Below are 17,166 nucleotides of genomic sequence, written 5' to 3'. Positions count from 1 at the left end.
ATGAATTTTTTTATAGTCATTTCAACTTAGAATTACATCAAAATATGCAATTGCCTTTAATGTTGTTATCAGGACAGAGTCATTTCTAAAATATGAATTTGAGCACAATAAGTGGAGAGCTTCTACTTGTGCAAATGTCTTTTGACTTTGATTCATGGACATTTTTAATGATCCGTTCATTTATTGTTAAAATATAAAATGAAACAGCTTTTTAAAAAATAATAAAATAGTTGCTGTTGAAAGAGCCTTTTATTTAGAAGCAGGTGTTCTGCTGGATTCTCTGAACCAGATGAAGGTCTCTTCTGCAGCTTTGAACTCTGGTGGTGTTGCTGAAAAGCAGAGATGTTTTCTTTCGACTGGACTTCGTGGTGTTCAGCTCATCAATGGAAGTTTGGTTGTCTGCACAGCAAATGTTCCTGATTGGGACAAATAAAAATATTTCTTTAAATATAAAGAAACACTAAACAGTTTAAATATATATATAAAAAAAGGGGGGAAAAAGATGGAAAAAAAACGCCTGAAAAAATAACTTCTTTAAAGTTGAGCTTTTGTGGTGTCTGAAAAAAGCTGTAGCTTTATTTGGTAAAAATAAAAAATACTGAACCATTTACAAATTAAAGCGTTCACTCAGATCAACTGTGCTAAAAGGCTAAGCTAACGTTAGCCGATCATTAAACCTTCACAGCAGTTCAGTAAACATCACGTTTTACTTTTATATTATTCTCACCTCGATAAAGCTGCAGAACTAAACTCCGTTGGGCAAAGTGGGACTTCGCATATATCCAAAAAGTGGCAGATTTCGGACTGAGTGGGTTTGCTCCATCACCCCGGCGGCCTGCCTCGGTCTGCCCAGGGATGATGCCTGAAGGCCGGCTTCTCCCTGCGGGTCGGCCAATATCCAATATCCATCAATATCCATCAATATCCCACCAAGTTGTCAGTCCTCCCTCGGTCGGCGTCACTCCGAACAGTAGCTGAAAAAAAAGCTTCTCCCAGCAGGGTGATGGGAGAATCGTTCTACTGCTGTTTTTAAAGCTTTTTTGTGGTTCAGGCGACACAAATTCAAGATGACGATCGCTGAACTTTTTTCAGGTTGTGGAAACAGCCAGAGTGTGACGTAACAATCTCCGCCCCCTTGCCACTTCCAAAGCAACACGTCTGACGTCATGTGTCGGATGCGTCAGACGCCTTGAAAATGCATCTAACGGATTGGGAAGCGTTGACGGATTGGCCTGAAGTATTCAGTGTGAAAGGCCCTTTAGTCTGAAAAATCGCTCTTTTGCACATGTGTGATTTCAAAAGAATGAACCGAAAATCAGATTAATGTTAGTTAGCAGGCCTCAAAATAACTTCAGTCACAGCGTATCGCCTAAACGTATCATCATGGGATTCAAATAAAATACAGAAGGGGAGGTTTGTTTTTAATGTGATCCCATCTTCCACCTGTGTCTACTGGACACAATTCTGAGCCAAACCACATCCGATCCTTGAGACTAAATGCTTGCAAAGTGAAAATCTTTCAAACGGATTGTCATCCATCTAGATGTGATGTGTTTTTTATGCATGGTGCTGATCTGTCAGTGTGTGATGGATCACCAAGTGCACACAGTCTTGCAGTCAGTGGCTGCAGAAGAGTTTTTTGCCTACCGGTGTGGCCCCACCCAGCGCGTGACATCATCGCGATTCCTTCTATACTGACCAAACACCACTGACGTCAAGAAACTATTTTTCCCATAATGCATTGCAGCCTGTGTGTCTTTAAATGCTAAACCCTTCAAATTAGTGCATTACTTTAAAACTAAAACATATAGCTGATATTTTCACTTTGTAAAATGACAGAGGTGACAGCAATTTCAATACCTTGTCCGGAATTAGTCTGTTTAAAATTTTAACCATAAGTCAAAACTGTCTGCCTGTGCATGACTTGTGTGTTATGCCTGAAAGTCTGTATTGTCTGAAAAAAAATATTTTTTTTCTTTCTCTCTCATAGCTGTCTGTCTGCTACAAAACATGTTCCATTGGGTGGGTGGTTGGGTTGGGGGACTCGCCAATCCTAGAAAAAGCAATCCCTCTACATTTTTTTCCCACAATGATTTGCTTTAAGACAAACAGCAACAACAAAAATGTTTTCAGGGTGACATTACCATTGTTTTAGTTTTATGAGCATCTGGTGGTGTGTTTCAGTGAGGATCCCCCAATATGCTGCAGCCTCTCACAGACAGAGAGACAGAGGCCCAAGTGATCTTCTCTTGCCTCTAGGATTGGCTGTGAGTCAGGGCTCATCTTGCGCTGTAACTAGGTTTAAGGATATGATTCCTTCTTTATGTTCTCTAATGCCATATACCAAGACAGTGCAGAGTAGCTACCTAAACTCTGTAAGTGAGATAGAGTATCTTGTCAAATAGTTTTACATCCTCATTGAAGACAACTTTGGATGCTGTAGCTCCTCTGAAAAAGAGAGCTTTAAATCAGAAGTGCCTGACTCCGTGGTATAACTCACAAACTCGGAGCTTAAAGCAGATAACCCGTAAGTTGGAGAGGAAATGGCGTCTCACTAATTTAGAAAATCTTCACTTAGCCTGGAAAAAGGGTCTGTTGCGCTATAAAAAAAGCCCTCCGTAAAGCTAGGACATCTTACTACTCATCACTAATTGAAGAAAATAAGAACAACCCCAGGTTTCTTTTCAGCACTGTAGCCAGGCTGACAAAGAGTCAGCGCTCTATTGAGCCGAGTATTCCTTTAACTTTAACTAGTAATGACTTCATGACTTTCTTTGCTAATAAAATTTTAACTATTAGAGAAAAAATTACTCATAACCATCCCAAAGACGTATTGTTATCTTTGGCTGCTTTCAGTGATGCCGGTATTTGGTTAGACTCTTTCTCTCCGATTGTTCTGTCTGAGTTATTTTCATTAGTTACTTCCTCCAAACCATCAACATGTCTATTAGACCCCATTCCTACCAGGCTGCTCAAGGAAGCCCTACCATTAATTAATGCTTCGATCTTAAATATGATCAATCTATCTTTATTAGTTGGCTATGTACCACAGGCTTTTAAGGTGGCAGTAATTAAACCATTACTTAAAAAGCCATCACTTGACCCAGCTATCTTAGCTAATTATAGGCCAATCTCCAACCTTCCTTTTCTCTCAAAAATTCTTGAAAGGGTAGTTGTAAAACAGCTAACTGATCATCTGCAGAGGAATGGTCTATTTGAAGAGTTTCAGTCAGGTTTTAGAATTCATCATAGTACAGAAACAGCATTAGTGAAGGTTACAAATGATCTTCTTATGGCCTCAGACAGTGGACTCATCTTTGTGCTTGTTCTGTTAGACCTCAGCGCTGCTTTTGATACTGTTGACCATAACATTTTATTACAGAGATTAGAGCATGCCATAGGTATTAAAGGCACTGCGCTGCGGTGGTTTGAATCATATTTATCTAATAGATTACAATTTGTTCATGTAAATGGAGAATCTTCTTCACAGACTAAGGTTAATTATGGAGTTCCACAAGGTTCTGTGCTAGGACCAATTTTATTCACTTTATACATGTTTCCCTTAGGCAGTATTATTAGACGGCATTGCTTAAATTTTCATTGCTACGCAGATGATACCCAGCTTTATCTATCCATGAAGCCAGAGGACACACACCAATTAGCTAAACTGCAGGATTGTCTTACAGACATAAAGACATGGATGACCTCTAATTTCCTGCTTTTAAACTCAGCTAAAACTGAAGTTATTGTACTTGGCCCCACAAATCTTAGAAACATGGTGTCTAACAAGATCCTTACTCTGGATGGCATTACCCTGACCTCTAGTAATACTGTGAGAAATCTTGGAGTCATTTTTGATCAGGATATGTCATTCAATGCGCATATTAAACAAATATGTAGGACTGCTTTTTTGCATTTGTGCAATATCACTAAAATTAGAAAGGTCTTGTCTCAGAGTGATGCTGAAAAACTAATTCATGCATTTATTCCTCTAGGCTGGACTATTGTAATTCATTATTATCAGGTTGTCCTAAAAGTTCCCTGAAAAGCCTTCAGTTAATTCAAAATGCTGCAGCTAGAGTGCTAACAGGGACTAGAAGGAGAGAGCACATCTCACCCATATTGGCCTCTCTTCATTGGCTTCCTGTTAATTCTAGAATAGAATTTAAAATTCTTCTTCTTACTTATAAGGTTTTGAATAATCAGGTCCCATCTTATCTTAGGGACCTCATAGTACCATATCACCCCAATAGAGCGCTTCGCTCTCAGACTGCAGGCTTACTTGTAGTTCCTAGGGTTTGTAAGAGTAGAATGGGAGGCAGAGCCTTCAGCTTTCAGGCTCCTCTCCTGTGGAACCAGCTCCCAATTCGGATCAGGGAGACAGACACCCTCTCTACTTTAAGATTAGGCTTAAAACTTTCCTTTTTGCTAAAGCTTATAGTTAGGGCTGGATCAGGTGACCCTGAACCATCCCTTAGTTATGCTGCTATAGACTTAGACTGCTGGGGGGTTCCCATGATGCACTGAGTGTTTCTTTCTCTTTTTGCTCTGTATGCACCACTCTGCATTTAATCATTAGTGATTGATCTCTGCTCTCTCCACAGCATGTCTTTTCCTGATTCTCTCCCCTCAGCCCCAACCAGTCCCAGCAGAAGACTGCCCCTCCCTGAGCCTGGTTCTGCTGGAGGTTTCTTCCTGTTAAAAGGGAGTTTTTCCTTCCCACTGTTGCCAAGTCCTTGCTCACAGGGGGTCGTTTTGACCGTTGGGGTTTTTCCGTAATTATTGTATGGCCTTGCCTTACAATATAAAGCGCCTTGGGGCAACTGTTTGTTGTGACTTGGCGCGATATAAATAAAATTGATTGAATTGATTGATTGATCTTGAGGAGAAATGTAAACAAGAACTGAAATGTTGTAGTTTAAGAACGTAGTCAAACAAAGTCTCTGACATTCTGTCTCTGATGTATTAAGAGAAATATGACAAAGAGTAGACTTTTGTGCACTTGCATATCCATGGACCCCAGAGGATTAATTGCTTTTAATTAATCAATCAATCAATCAATTTTATTTATATAGCGCCAAATCACAACAGTTGCCCCAAGGCGCTTTATATTGTAAGGCAAGGCCATACAATAATTACGTAAAAACCCCAACGGTCAAAACGACCCCCTGTGAGCAAGCACTTGGCGACAGTGGGAAGGAAAAACTCCCTTATAATAAATGTATCCATCCAGTCAGGGATTGAGTGTACAACCCCTAGTCACAAGTCTCCTTTAAGATGCCCCTTTTGACAATTACTTCATTACTGCATTGAATATGATTATATTTACATGAAATTTTATTTAAACTTTTTTCCCATTTGTAATGAAAAAGTTGTAAATATCTTGGAACTCCTGAGTCAGAATTGCATTAACACCAACACTTCATCTTCTAAACCTATGATCTACCCACCTGAAATAATGGCATTTTCACAAAATCAAGGCAGAAATAAGAGGTTTAATGATTTATTTTGATTCATTTTAATTTATTTATAGAGGGCCACATCACAACAAAGCTAGCTCAAAGTGCTTTACATGAGTAAGGCCTAACTTTACCAGACTCCTAGAGCAAGCACACAGGTGAAAGTGGTAAGGAAAAACTCCTTCTGATGACATTGAGGAAGAAACCTGAAGCAGACCAGACTCAGAGGGGTGACCCACTGCTTAGGCCATTCTAACAGTTACAAGCTTTTTACAAAGTTTTACCAAGTGGAAGAAACAGGAAACAGAAAAAAGAATACCATCAAAATCAATGTGCATTACTGAGGTGAGCACAGTCATTGGTGCCACAGGCAGATCATCACAAGATAAGTCCGGCACCCTGGCGTGCAGGGCCTGCATCCGTCCATGCCTTGTCAGTTTCATTTTAGCAACAGCTGCCTGCATAGAAGACTATATTTCAAAAGCAGACTGCAGTGGCTCAGAGAGGTCACCCTCAGTAAGGTGGTCCGCGAGCTGCTGCATCAGCTCGCGCTGCTGCATCAGCTTCAGCCAGGGCATCCTGTGGTCAGTCTAGTGCCCTGTGGTCTCTTCAATGCCTTGGGCAGACAGAAAAATAATAGTCGGCTGGAAATAACTGCACCTAACGTATGAGTTCACCACAGTAAATCAACAAAGAAATAGAGAGAATAGTAAGGTGTCCACCGACAGCTAGCCCTGAGCTTCACTAACAGACCCAGGATTTTAGATGAAGTGATTTTATGTTGACTTGTTTTATGTAAGGCGCCTTGAGACGGCTTTTGCTGTGATTTGGCGCATTATAAGCTAATGAAATTAAATTAATTAAATTAATTTTGTTTATCTAACTTTGTTCATGGACACTTGTAGTATTTCTAGAGTTTTTCTCTTTTGCAATTTTGATATTCTGATTTTCTGTGTTATTACCTTTTTTGGATTTATAAAGATCTTGTTTTTGCAATTACTACTTGTGTTTTGGCTACTTTGCATTTGGGGTCCAATTCCTGTCTAGAGTGGTATCAAATCCTGACAAGAGGTAAGATTATTGTACAGGACACATTGAGAGCGACTGGTTAGATATGATGTCAACCATGCAAGGACATTCCCAGCAATCCCAAAATGATTCTCCAGCCTATCAAGTAGAACATGATGATCCACCGTATGAAACGCAGATCTAAGATCTAACAGTGACAGAACCATAGTGGTGACACAATGAAAGAAAAGAACTAAGGGAGGGCAGAACAAGCTGCCAGGGCAAAAAGTACAAATCACAAGATGTACTTGAAGTAAAAACAAGGCAGTACACAGAGTGGTGTTGGCTGAATACATTTCTAATGCATAAGTCCAAAAAAATTGTAAGACTGTACAGAAATAGCACATTGGACAATACGGCTGAGTGTATATGTATGTAGAGCAGAACATAATACACAAGAGGAATGATTTTGAATGAATGAAAGGAATAATTAGCTCATCAGTAGTTCAGAGCAGACACAGCAAGAATGTCATAATGGAAAAACCATACATGACAGGGGTATTTTGTAACAGATTTGTGTGAATACATGTGATTTCACTCTATTGTTTCATGGTTTTGTTGGTGACTCTTTACTGTGTAGCACTTGGAGCTCATTTCAATTCAGTTGGCCGCATTAATATTTGGCCAGAGACTCACATTTTGTAATTATGCCTTGGTACACCACCACAGATAAAATGAAGCAATCAAGTTGTGCTCATGTTGTCAACTTTCAGTTTAATTCAAGGGCTTTTCCAAATATTTTGTATCAACCATTCAAGAATTACAACCATTTTTATAGATTTTACAATGGTTATGCTCATCCCAGTCTCACGCTTTTTTTTTTCGTGCTTCTGGTACGAAATTAGTCAAATTTTTGTGACGGGGCTTTTTTTTTTAACTCATTACTAACCCTACTCCAACCCCCAACCTTAACCATAACCTAATCATACTCCTCCCACCCACCCTAACCATAACCACAAACAAGATGCAATGATTTGCAAATCCCCTTCAACCTATATTCAATTGAATACACCACAAAGACAAGAGATTTAATGTTCAAACTGACCAACCTTATTGTTTTTGTACAAATATTTGCTCATTTTGAAATGGATGCCTGCAACATGTTTCAAAAAAGCTGGGACAGTGGTATGTTTACCACTGTGTTACATCACCTTTCCTTCTAACAACACTCAATAAGCATTTGGGAACTGAGGACACTAATTGTTGAAGCTTTGTAGGTGGAATTATTTCCCATTCTTGGTTGATGTACGACTTCAGTTGTTCAACAGTCCGGGGTCTCCATTGTCGTATTTTGTGCTTCATAATGTGCCACACATTTTCAATGGGTGTCAGGTCTGGACTGCAGGCAGGCCAGTCTAGTACCCGCACTCTTTTACTACGAAGCCACGCTGTTGTAACACGTGCAGAATGTGGCTTGGCATTGTTTTGATGAAATAAGCAGGGACGTCCCTGAAAAAGACGTTGCTTGGATGGCAGCATGTGCTGCTCCAAAACCTGGACGTACCTTTCAGCATTGATGGTGCCATCACAGATGTGTAGGTTGCCCATGCCATTGATATTAACACACCCCCATGCCATCACAGATGCTGGCTTTTGAACTTTTCACTGGTAACAATCTGGATGGTGTTTTATTCTCTTTTGTCCAGAGGACACAATGTCCATGATTTCCAAAAACAATTTGAAATGTGGACTCATCAGACCACAGCACACTTTTCCACTTTGCGTCTGTCCATTTCAAGTGAGCTCGGTGGCAGCATTTCTGGATGTTGTTGATGTATGGCTTTAACTTTGCATGGCAGATGTTTTAACTTGCACTTGTAGATGTAGCGACGAATTGTGTTAACTGACATTGGTTTTCTGAAGTGTTCCTCAGCCCACGCAGTAAGATCCTTTACACGATGTTGGTTTTTAATGCAGTGCTGCCTGAGGAATCAAAGGTCACGGGCATTCAATGTTGGTTTTCAGCCTTGTCGCTTACGTGTAGAAGGTTCTCCAGATTCTCTGAATCTTCTGATTATATTATGGACTGTAGATGATGGAATCCCTAAATTCCTTGCAATTGAACGTTGAGAAACATTATTCTTAAACTGTTGGACTATTTTTCATGCAGTTGTTCACAAAGTGGTGATCCTCGCCCCATCTTTGCTTGTGAACGGCTGAGACTTTTAGGCATGCGCCTTTCATACCCAATCATGACACTCACAATTAGTGTCCTCAGTTCCCAAAAGCTTATTGAGTGTTGTTAGAAGCAGGCTCGGACTGATAATCTGTGATTTTGGGCATTTGCCCGGTGGGCCACTGCACGTTTAGACATGCGTGGGCCGGCCTTCCCATATTTATAGAGATGATGGAAATATACAATGTTCTTGAACCGCGCGCTGCTGTCAACACGAGGAAAGTCCATGATCGGTGAAGCTACAGCATTTAATCGGCACAGCTGCAGAGCCACTTCCTGAATTTGTGTCAAAATAAAAGTTCTGTAGTGTTTCATACATGGCGCAGTCTTATTCTAGGTTTCAGTTGTTTCCGTTTGATCACACAACGGAGACTTACATCGAGCACAATGATTGACATGACCAACAGCCAATGACAATGGAGAAGCATACAGGGTGGCCAATCAGATTGTAGGAAGAGCAAGCAGCCGCTCCCGCCCCTGTGAATGGATTGAGTCCTCGGCGCCTGGACTTCTCTCCGCTCTCCTACTGATTACAAGGTTGGAATTGTTTCTTTTATCCTAATTAACTGTGCTTTACTTTTGTTAATCTTTAAATGCAACAGCTATGGACTTCAGCTCCTTAATTTACTGCTGTGTGAATCCTAGCAGTGGTTACACATTACCTCTCTCTCTCTCTCTCACTCACTCACACACACACTTTGGAGACACAAAAACGTTTTTCCGCTTGTGTGCATTTGCTTCCGTTTTGTCAGACCTGGCGCCAGAAAAAAAATATTAAGGGGGCGTTTATCACAGGGGTGGGGTCGCCCCCCCCCCCCCCAAAAAAAATAGTGCACCCTGGAGACGTGCGCTCCTGGAAAGCTCGTGTATTTACGCTGCACCGTTGTAAGAGACTGACTAAGAGTGAAGAGTGATGACAGTATTTTTTAAAATTATTATTTGAATGTATAGACCCTCGGTCAAGTGATCTCCTGCATACCACACAGAGCCGGTGTTCTGTCGAGATGAGGTGCGCCAACTTTCGACACTCTGAGCTGTGACGTACCTTCGCATTGTCCAATAGGAACGACGCATCGGGCCAAAACACGGAAGACTCGTGGCAGAAACCACTGATCTCTACAAAATGGATTGGACCAATCCGATTGGTGCAGAAACCACTAATCTGTACAAAACATTAACGTGTGACAGGACTGCTCATTTAGAGAGCAGTTTTCTGAAGAAAAATCATTGGAAATGTATTTTTGTTGTTGTTACCCCAAAATTTCTGATTACTGTTAAAAAAGTTTAGAACACTTGTAATTAAAACAGGTAAATAAATCAATAAATGGTTGTTTAGAAACCTTTAATCTGTATTAAAACCACCTGTTATTTCAGATTAGATAATTTCTTGTTTAACATAAGGAACCTCAGACATTTATTTTTAGACAAATAAAATAACATGGAAACTTGTATATTTTTTGAAGTCTGGTAGATTATTTATATCTTATTTCAACCAGAAAAACAAACACTAAATAAATACAAATTGCAAATCATTGCATTTTGTTTTTATTTACATTTTACACAATGTCCCAACTTCATTGGAATTGGAGTTGTAAAACTAACAGTGATAGTGTTAGATTAACACTGTCAGTGTACATATAGTCCTACTCTGGTCGGGGCCTGTTCACTGTTAGTGTTAATTTAACACTATCAGTGTTAAACACTGGCAATTTTATGTGCACACTCATATTTGAAAGTGAGGTGTTGACTGGTACTCACTACCCCCTAACAAAGTTTGATCCGGATCTGATCCAGATTGTGATTTTGTGGACATTTGAATTTAATATTGGTGTACATTTTTCATTATATCTCAATCAAAAGTGCCTCAGTCACTCTCATTTTTCGATTCTGGATTTACCTACACCACCAAAATTACATGGAGGTTCCAATTTTATGCCTGTTTGTCTTCCAGTTATCAGTCAGAAACCAGGTGTCAAAAAGTAATGACAAATTGTTCATAGCAGAGATAACCAATGTTCTGTGAAAATTGTCTGAAAAAGGATTCAGAAACCAAAAAAGTTGAACCCCACCCGACATCACCACAAAAAAACCCCAACTTTGATTCAAGTGCATGAACTAAATACATCCTCCTGCCATTTGATCACATCTAATTTATCTTATGAAAAATCACTTCTTACAGGACTTTGACGTTGCACATTTTTTCCAAGGTAAGAATTTGTTGAATTGGAAACTAGTGTTGCTCTACGGAAGGAATCTGTACAAAAATGATTGGAATACCTTTATGGTTAATGCAACATTTTTTGACGAACCCAGTGGATTCAAACACTGAAATTTTCCACATCACATCTCAGTTGTTTGAACACCATTGAAGCGGTTTGTACAAAGGCAATATTTAAAAAACTGTCCCACTGTCCAAAACCTTATATAACTTGGTTTATGACTGATTTTGGAGTAGCTGCTATAACACATAATGCTGCACATCAGGATAAGATTCCTGCACAGTGGGTCCTAAATCACTCTACGAGAGCACTAATGATCATTTTAAGAGTTTGCATTGTGGTCATGACCAGATTACCTCTTTATTCTGAGCCACAACTTCCCTGAATTGAGCTCTCCACTGTGTGAAAAGCCTTTGTGAAAGGTGATTATTAAAAATTAGAAGCAAATGATTGTAAATGACTATACAGAGGTCTACATTTAACATTTTTTTACAGTGACGTCATTTTCCTAAACACGCAATGCCAAAAACTGTCAGACCTTGTCTGTGTTTTTGTGGAGTTCTTCCATTAAAAGTAGCCCTGACATTGAACATTCTACATAAAATCAAGTAGAGAATAGTAAAGTTACATCAGTAAACAGGCATTTGGTGATTTTTTTTTTTTTGAGGGAGTCTGAAAGGAAACGTACTGTATATTTGATGCTAACTAATGTCAATCTGGGCTACATTAGATTAGTCTATGAGCCAGTAATCAATTTTGACTGAACTGGTACCACTTAAGGTGAGGAAATGACTCTTAGAATCCAGCCTCAGTGCTGTTGTTTGAATTAATAGGGTTCTAAAAGGGAATAGTTTGCACCATGTGTCATGCTTTGTTATCACGTTACGGGGTAACATATGTCACATGTCATAGAATCCAATGGACGTCGACCTTGTTTGACCTTTACTTTGGAGACCAAACATTCATCACAGTCAAAACTATTCCATTTATTAATACTTTTATTTCAAGCAGTAATTGGCATAATTTTTTATTGGAATTGGAGCAACTTTAACTTTTGACCCCTGTACAAACTGATACTGACCTTTGTCACCATTTTTGCTGTTTTTACCTCAAAACTCCAGAACATTCAGTCACAGATAGTCCAAACTATACCTTTTTGGAATCATCATGATCATACAAATAATGTGGTATAGTTTTCAATATGATTGGAGCATTTTTTACATTACCCTGGGATGGCTGCAATACATTTTTGCGTAGTCCATAGTACACCAAGGCTGGATCCTAAGTGTTGTTTTGTCACCTTAAGTGATACCGAAAACCTGCTTGGCCCATGGAATAATAAGAGTGGTTTCCTCACATTTTTGGAGTAAAGTACAATGTGTTTCTGTTCTGACAGTTTATTGACAATTCTTTCCATACCACATGGTATTTATTTTTCAAAGATCTTGCAGGCATGAAGTAATATGTGAAATTTTTACAGTTGTAGACACACCTGCAGACCATGGTTTTATAATAATCATAATAACCTTTATTTAACCATGTTGAATTCCATTGAGATCGAAACCTCTTTGACAAGGATGACCTGGCCAAGAAAGGCAGCAGCACACATCATAATGGACAGGTTAACATCAACATGAGAACGTTGGTGATAAATAAAATACAATCATCTTGGTCATAATAACATTGCACACGATGTAAAGTCTCAAACAGTTTTAGATTCAGAAACATAGGCATTGTGCTAAAAAGAATCCCATTTGTGATCTCGTAAAATAGACCGGAAGCTGTTCAAGGAAGTCAGTCTGGACAGTTTCAGTTAGGATTGAAGAACGTTCCAATCAGAGGGAGCTGAAAAACTGAAGGCATTCTTTCCCGCTTCAGTGCGGACACGAGGTACACGAAAACATAGCACATGCAGAGCATAACGGCTTTCAGATCTCTGAAGTAAACTGGATTAATAGGTCGGAACCAGACCAATAACAGTTTTGTAAACCAGAATCATCCAATGTGTATAACACCTGACAGACACTGTGCACACAGCCTAACATTATTATTCCTGCAATTATTCATGAAACTATGTTCTGTCCTCCTCCAGCGTCTGAAGCTGGTCTGCTCCCCTCAGCCAGACTGGGGTCCTTTTTTGATGAAGCACCGTGGAGAACGCTATAAGAATATGATTGACCCTCTGGGAACCAGCTCCCTGGGACTCAAGCTGCCACCTAAGGACTTCCAGCTGGGTTCCTACCATTAGCAGTCTTCCCAGCACCAGACGCACCACCTCCTCCCCTGTAGCATTACTGGTGAAGGCCGAAGTGTTTGATTACAGACCAGCTCCCCCTCCATTTCCCATTTTGTGCTCCCTGTTTCTCCCCAGTATCATGGATTAGAAACTCTGTCTTCTCTCCCTCTTTTCTTTCAGGGAGGTGTGGCTTTGCCCAGGTGGAGTCTGCTTCTTCACTGCTGCTCCACAGTCGGGCTGCCAGTCCCTCCCATCTGTGAGCGCAGATTCGTCCGGAACCCTTTACCAGGGATCTTTATACCTAGAGAAAAATGGTGTCATAAAATGACACAGCTCAGACTGCACTTGCAATATTAGACTCACCATAGCTGCTCCCTATGGAGTTGTGTGCGTGTGTTTTTGTGTGTGCGTGCTGTCGTTGCACTCATATTTGTTGTGTAGACATAATGAATCATTTTGGTGCAAGCAGGCAGAGAGAAACAACAAGAAATCTGAACATGTGTATGTGTGTGTGTGTGTGTGTGTGTGAGAGAGGGAGGGAGTGAGTGAGAGAGAGAGAGACAGTGATTCAACAAACTCGGTGGGAAATCTGTTTTGGTTCATCTGTATACAAAATTTCACACAGGCATTACATGTAATATCAACCGCCGTGGAGAAGGAACACACTATATATCCACTGTTACCACATTTGCTTCCTCTCCAGCAGTAAATATGGATATTCACACTCGCTCGTGCTCAGTCGCTCTTGCTTTGACAAAAATAGATTATAAAATCTGCAATTTTTGCCTCTGAATTTCCCAGTAGAGCAGCAGTAGAACGCACCCTGATTATACTTTCTGTGCAGGCACTTTGGCTTTGGATAAAAGCTTATGTCTTTATTTCCCTGTGAACACGAGGGAGCGTTTGTGATCCCCTATGTCTTCATTCAATCTTATTACCCTTCTCCTGTATTGTATAATCCTCAAAAGTGAAGTAGCACATTCCTAAGGTAGACCTCTTGTGTAGTCTGTCTTTCCTTAGTAGATGATTCAGGCCACGTTTTAAGTCAAACCTGACCTGAAAATCAGATATATTTTAGACACATTTATTGTTGTAGATTCTGTGTTGTGATCTAGTCCAAACATCTGTGTAACCACATGATGCAGCATCAGTATGGTAACAAGACAATTGAAACATGCAAATTCTCCATATATATATGTGTGTGTGTCCAGCTAGCTGTGTCTTGAACAAATTGTACACTTCTTAACACTATCTTGTTTTAAGTCTATGCAGTGATGTGTGATCACAGCATTGGGAGCAGCTGAGTAGATGAGATAATGGTCCCCTTGTTCTTTGCCTCTTGTATGTGGTAGATCTCCAGAGACCTCTTTACCATTTCAGACTTTGCCTCTTGCTTCTCTGTGTGTCTTCACGAAACAGGGTCTCAGGAAAACCCAACTCCCACAGCGTACTGCAGTCGCTGAAGGAGTTAAATGAGTGCAATGTTCAGTGTGGAGGAACTAAAGCCGTTAAAACACTAAATCATCAGGGGAACTGTGCGAAAAAAGCATTGCAGGTAAAAGGTTCAAATGATTTGATACATTAATGGCCATATGAACTTTACAGTCACAGAGAGTTTGTCTTGTGTACTTGCAATGAAGCAATTGCAGTTGTGGTAACATACAGAACAAATTGTACTTGATGGAAATCTGAAAAACAGGTAAAAATACAGAAAGGTAAAATTCAGATGACACACCTGCACAAAACAAACAAACAAACAAATGACATTGAAAACTAACAGTATTGTTTTTCAGATCTACAGCATATATATATATTAATTTTAGTGATAAAGTACACTTCACCTCTCAAATTAAGGTGGTGTTAAGTTGAATCACCTTGGAACCCATTGTTAACCACTGAATTAGGGGCATAGTTTTACACTTGAACAATTATATTTGCAGTTGCATTCCAACTACTGTTGAATCTGGTGGCCTATGGAGAGGAATGACCGTAGCCTTTTCCCCAGGGAAGACATTCAAACTTTTCATGTCCATTTTCTTAAGTCAAGACTCATCGCTTGTTGTCAGAGTCGAGATAAATGGACTGCATTTATATAGCGCTTTTCCATCTGCATCAGACGCTCAAAGCGCTTTACACATCAATGCCTCACATTCACCCGATGTCAGGGTGCTGCCATGCAAGGTGCCCACTACACACCGCGAGCAACTAGGGGATTGAGGACCTTGCCCAGGGGCTCTTAGTGATTTCCCAGTATGCTGGGATTTGAACCGAGGATCCTCTGGTCTCAAGCCCAACGCTTTAACCACTGGACCATCACCTCCCCTAAGAGATTATGTTGATTGTAATTTTTGATCCAGCTGTTTTTAGATTCTGGTTTGTAGTTTTGGTCAGCCAAGCATCTACTGAGAAAACAAGAATTGATTTGTTATCAGCTCAATATTAGGATTTGTTTTTACAGTAGCTGTGTTGTTTCTGTGTAGGCTCTCAGTTGTCCAGGTGGTTTCCATAGTAGAGAAGCTTGAATCTTTGACTGGACTGGGTTGGATGACGCGAGGACGTTTCGCTTCAAATCACAGAAGCTTCCTCAGCTAAAATTCTTGCTCTGGAAGTCTGACTTCTGTCTGACTCTTGTAGAGAAGAATAAAACAGAAGCCAACAAAAGCTGGAGTTTTAAACCTAACCAGACCCCTCCTATTGAGAGGCAGACTGCTATAGGCTAGTGACTAAACAATAGCTCTAATTAGCAACTATTGTGCTCTAGTTAGCACACCTAATGACAGGACAGCTGTCCCTCTAATGATGGGATGGATGCCTTTCTGATGGCTCCCTTGATGACGTGAATGACTCATTACCATGAACAAAAGACTGAAACTCCTTTGACCTGAGTACCCCATTGTAAACAGGGGATAAATTGTGTCTCAGACTCTCTCCCCGGTTAAGGCTGGGTTTCAAACATTTCACAAAGAATGCCTCCTTGACACCTCTCTCAAACCATTTCTTCTCTCTGGCTAATATTTTAACTTATCCTCCTTATCCTCAAACGTGTGGTTAGTGTCTTTAAGGTGGAGATGAACTGCAGACTGAGGTCCACTGGCGCCCTCTCTGCGGTGCTGGTATAGCCTTTTGTGTAAAGGTTGCTTTGTTTCACCTATGTAGTGTTCGTTACAGTTTTCCTGACATCTGATAGAATACACTACATTGCTCTGTTTGTAACTAGGGATCATGTCCTTAGGGTGAACTAATTTTTGTCTCAAGGTTTTATCCGGTTTAAAGTAAACTGGGATTTTGTACTGTCTGAAGATCCTCTGTAGTTTTTCCCCTACTCCTGCTAAATAAGGGAGAGACACTCCTCTTCCTCTTGTCTCCATGACTCATTCGGAGACAAGGAGGAGTGTCTCTCCCTAAACAGGGGTCTCAACCTAACCAGGGGTCTGGTTAGGTTTAAAACTCCAGCTTTTGTTGGCTTCTGTTTTATTCTTCTCTACAAGAGTCAGACAGAAGTCAGACTTCCAGAGCAAGAATTTTAGCTGAGGAAGCTTCTGTGATTTGAAGCGAAACGTCCTCGCGTCAAGCAACCCAGTCCAGTTGAAGATTCAAGCTTCACTACTAGCTGTGTTGTCTCTACTCTTCATGAAAAACGGATTGTGATCGCCTTTTTGAGTCCAAGTCAGTGGTTTTGTATCTTTGTGGCACTTTGGATAGACTACAGTGGTGTGCCCTTTCTCGGTTTTTGGCTTAATCGGCTTTTCTCAACCTTTCTTCTTGTCCGTAATGTTTAAAAATTATCAGTCGTGACACAAATGCCCTCCCAGTTGTTAATTTTCTGTCTTCCTTTTTGCTAAGTTGCCATACATGGTTGGCAAATCCTAAAACTTAACCTTCCACATGAATACTAATGATTAAAAATAGAAATAATACAAATTCTATACACCACATGTTGCAATAAAGACAGAAGATCAATCATGCTGCATGTGATGTGTTTCTAAGGTAGTTAGCCCCTGAGACCTT

The 17,166-nt window shown here is 40.2% G+C and overlaps 1 protein-coding gene across 1 annotated transcript in view; it reads left to right on the top strand.

Moving 5' to 3' along the window:
- slc6a5 (solute carrier family 6 member 5) overlaps nucleotides 1-13,192 on the top strand; it is a 104,425-nt gene extending 91,233 nt beyond the window's left edge. Inside the window, exon 15 of the mRNA XM_034163897.1 lies at nucleotides 13,015-13,192. Within this exon, the coding sequence (XP_034019788.1) occupies nucleotides 13,015-13,170 (156 nt within the window). The 3' untranslated portion in view covers nucleotides 13,171-13,192. The remainder of the gene's footprint in view (nucleotides 1-13,014) is intronic.
- The last annotated feature ends 3,974 nt before the right edge of the window (nucleotides 13,193-17,166 follow it).

This window comes from Thalassophryne amazonica, chromosome 2 (genome assembly GCF_902500255.1).
Source record: "Thalassophryne amazonica chromosome 2, fThaAma1.1, whole genome shotgun sequence".
Lineage (NCBI taxonomy): Eukaryota > Metazoa > Chordata > Actinopteri > Batrachoidiformes > Batrachoididae > Thalassophryne > Thalassophryne amazonica.
The sequence above is the reverse complement of the archived record's forward strand: the minus strand, read 5'-3'. Positions and strand labels throughout refer to the sequence as shown.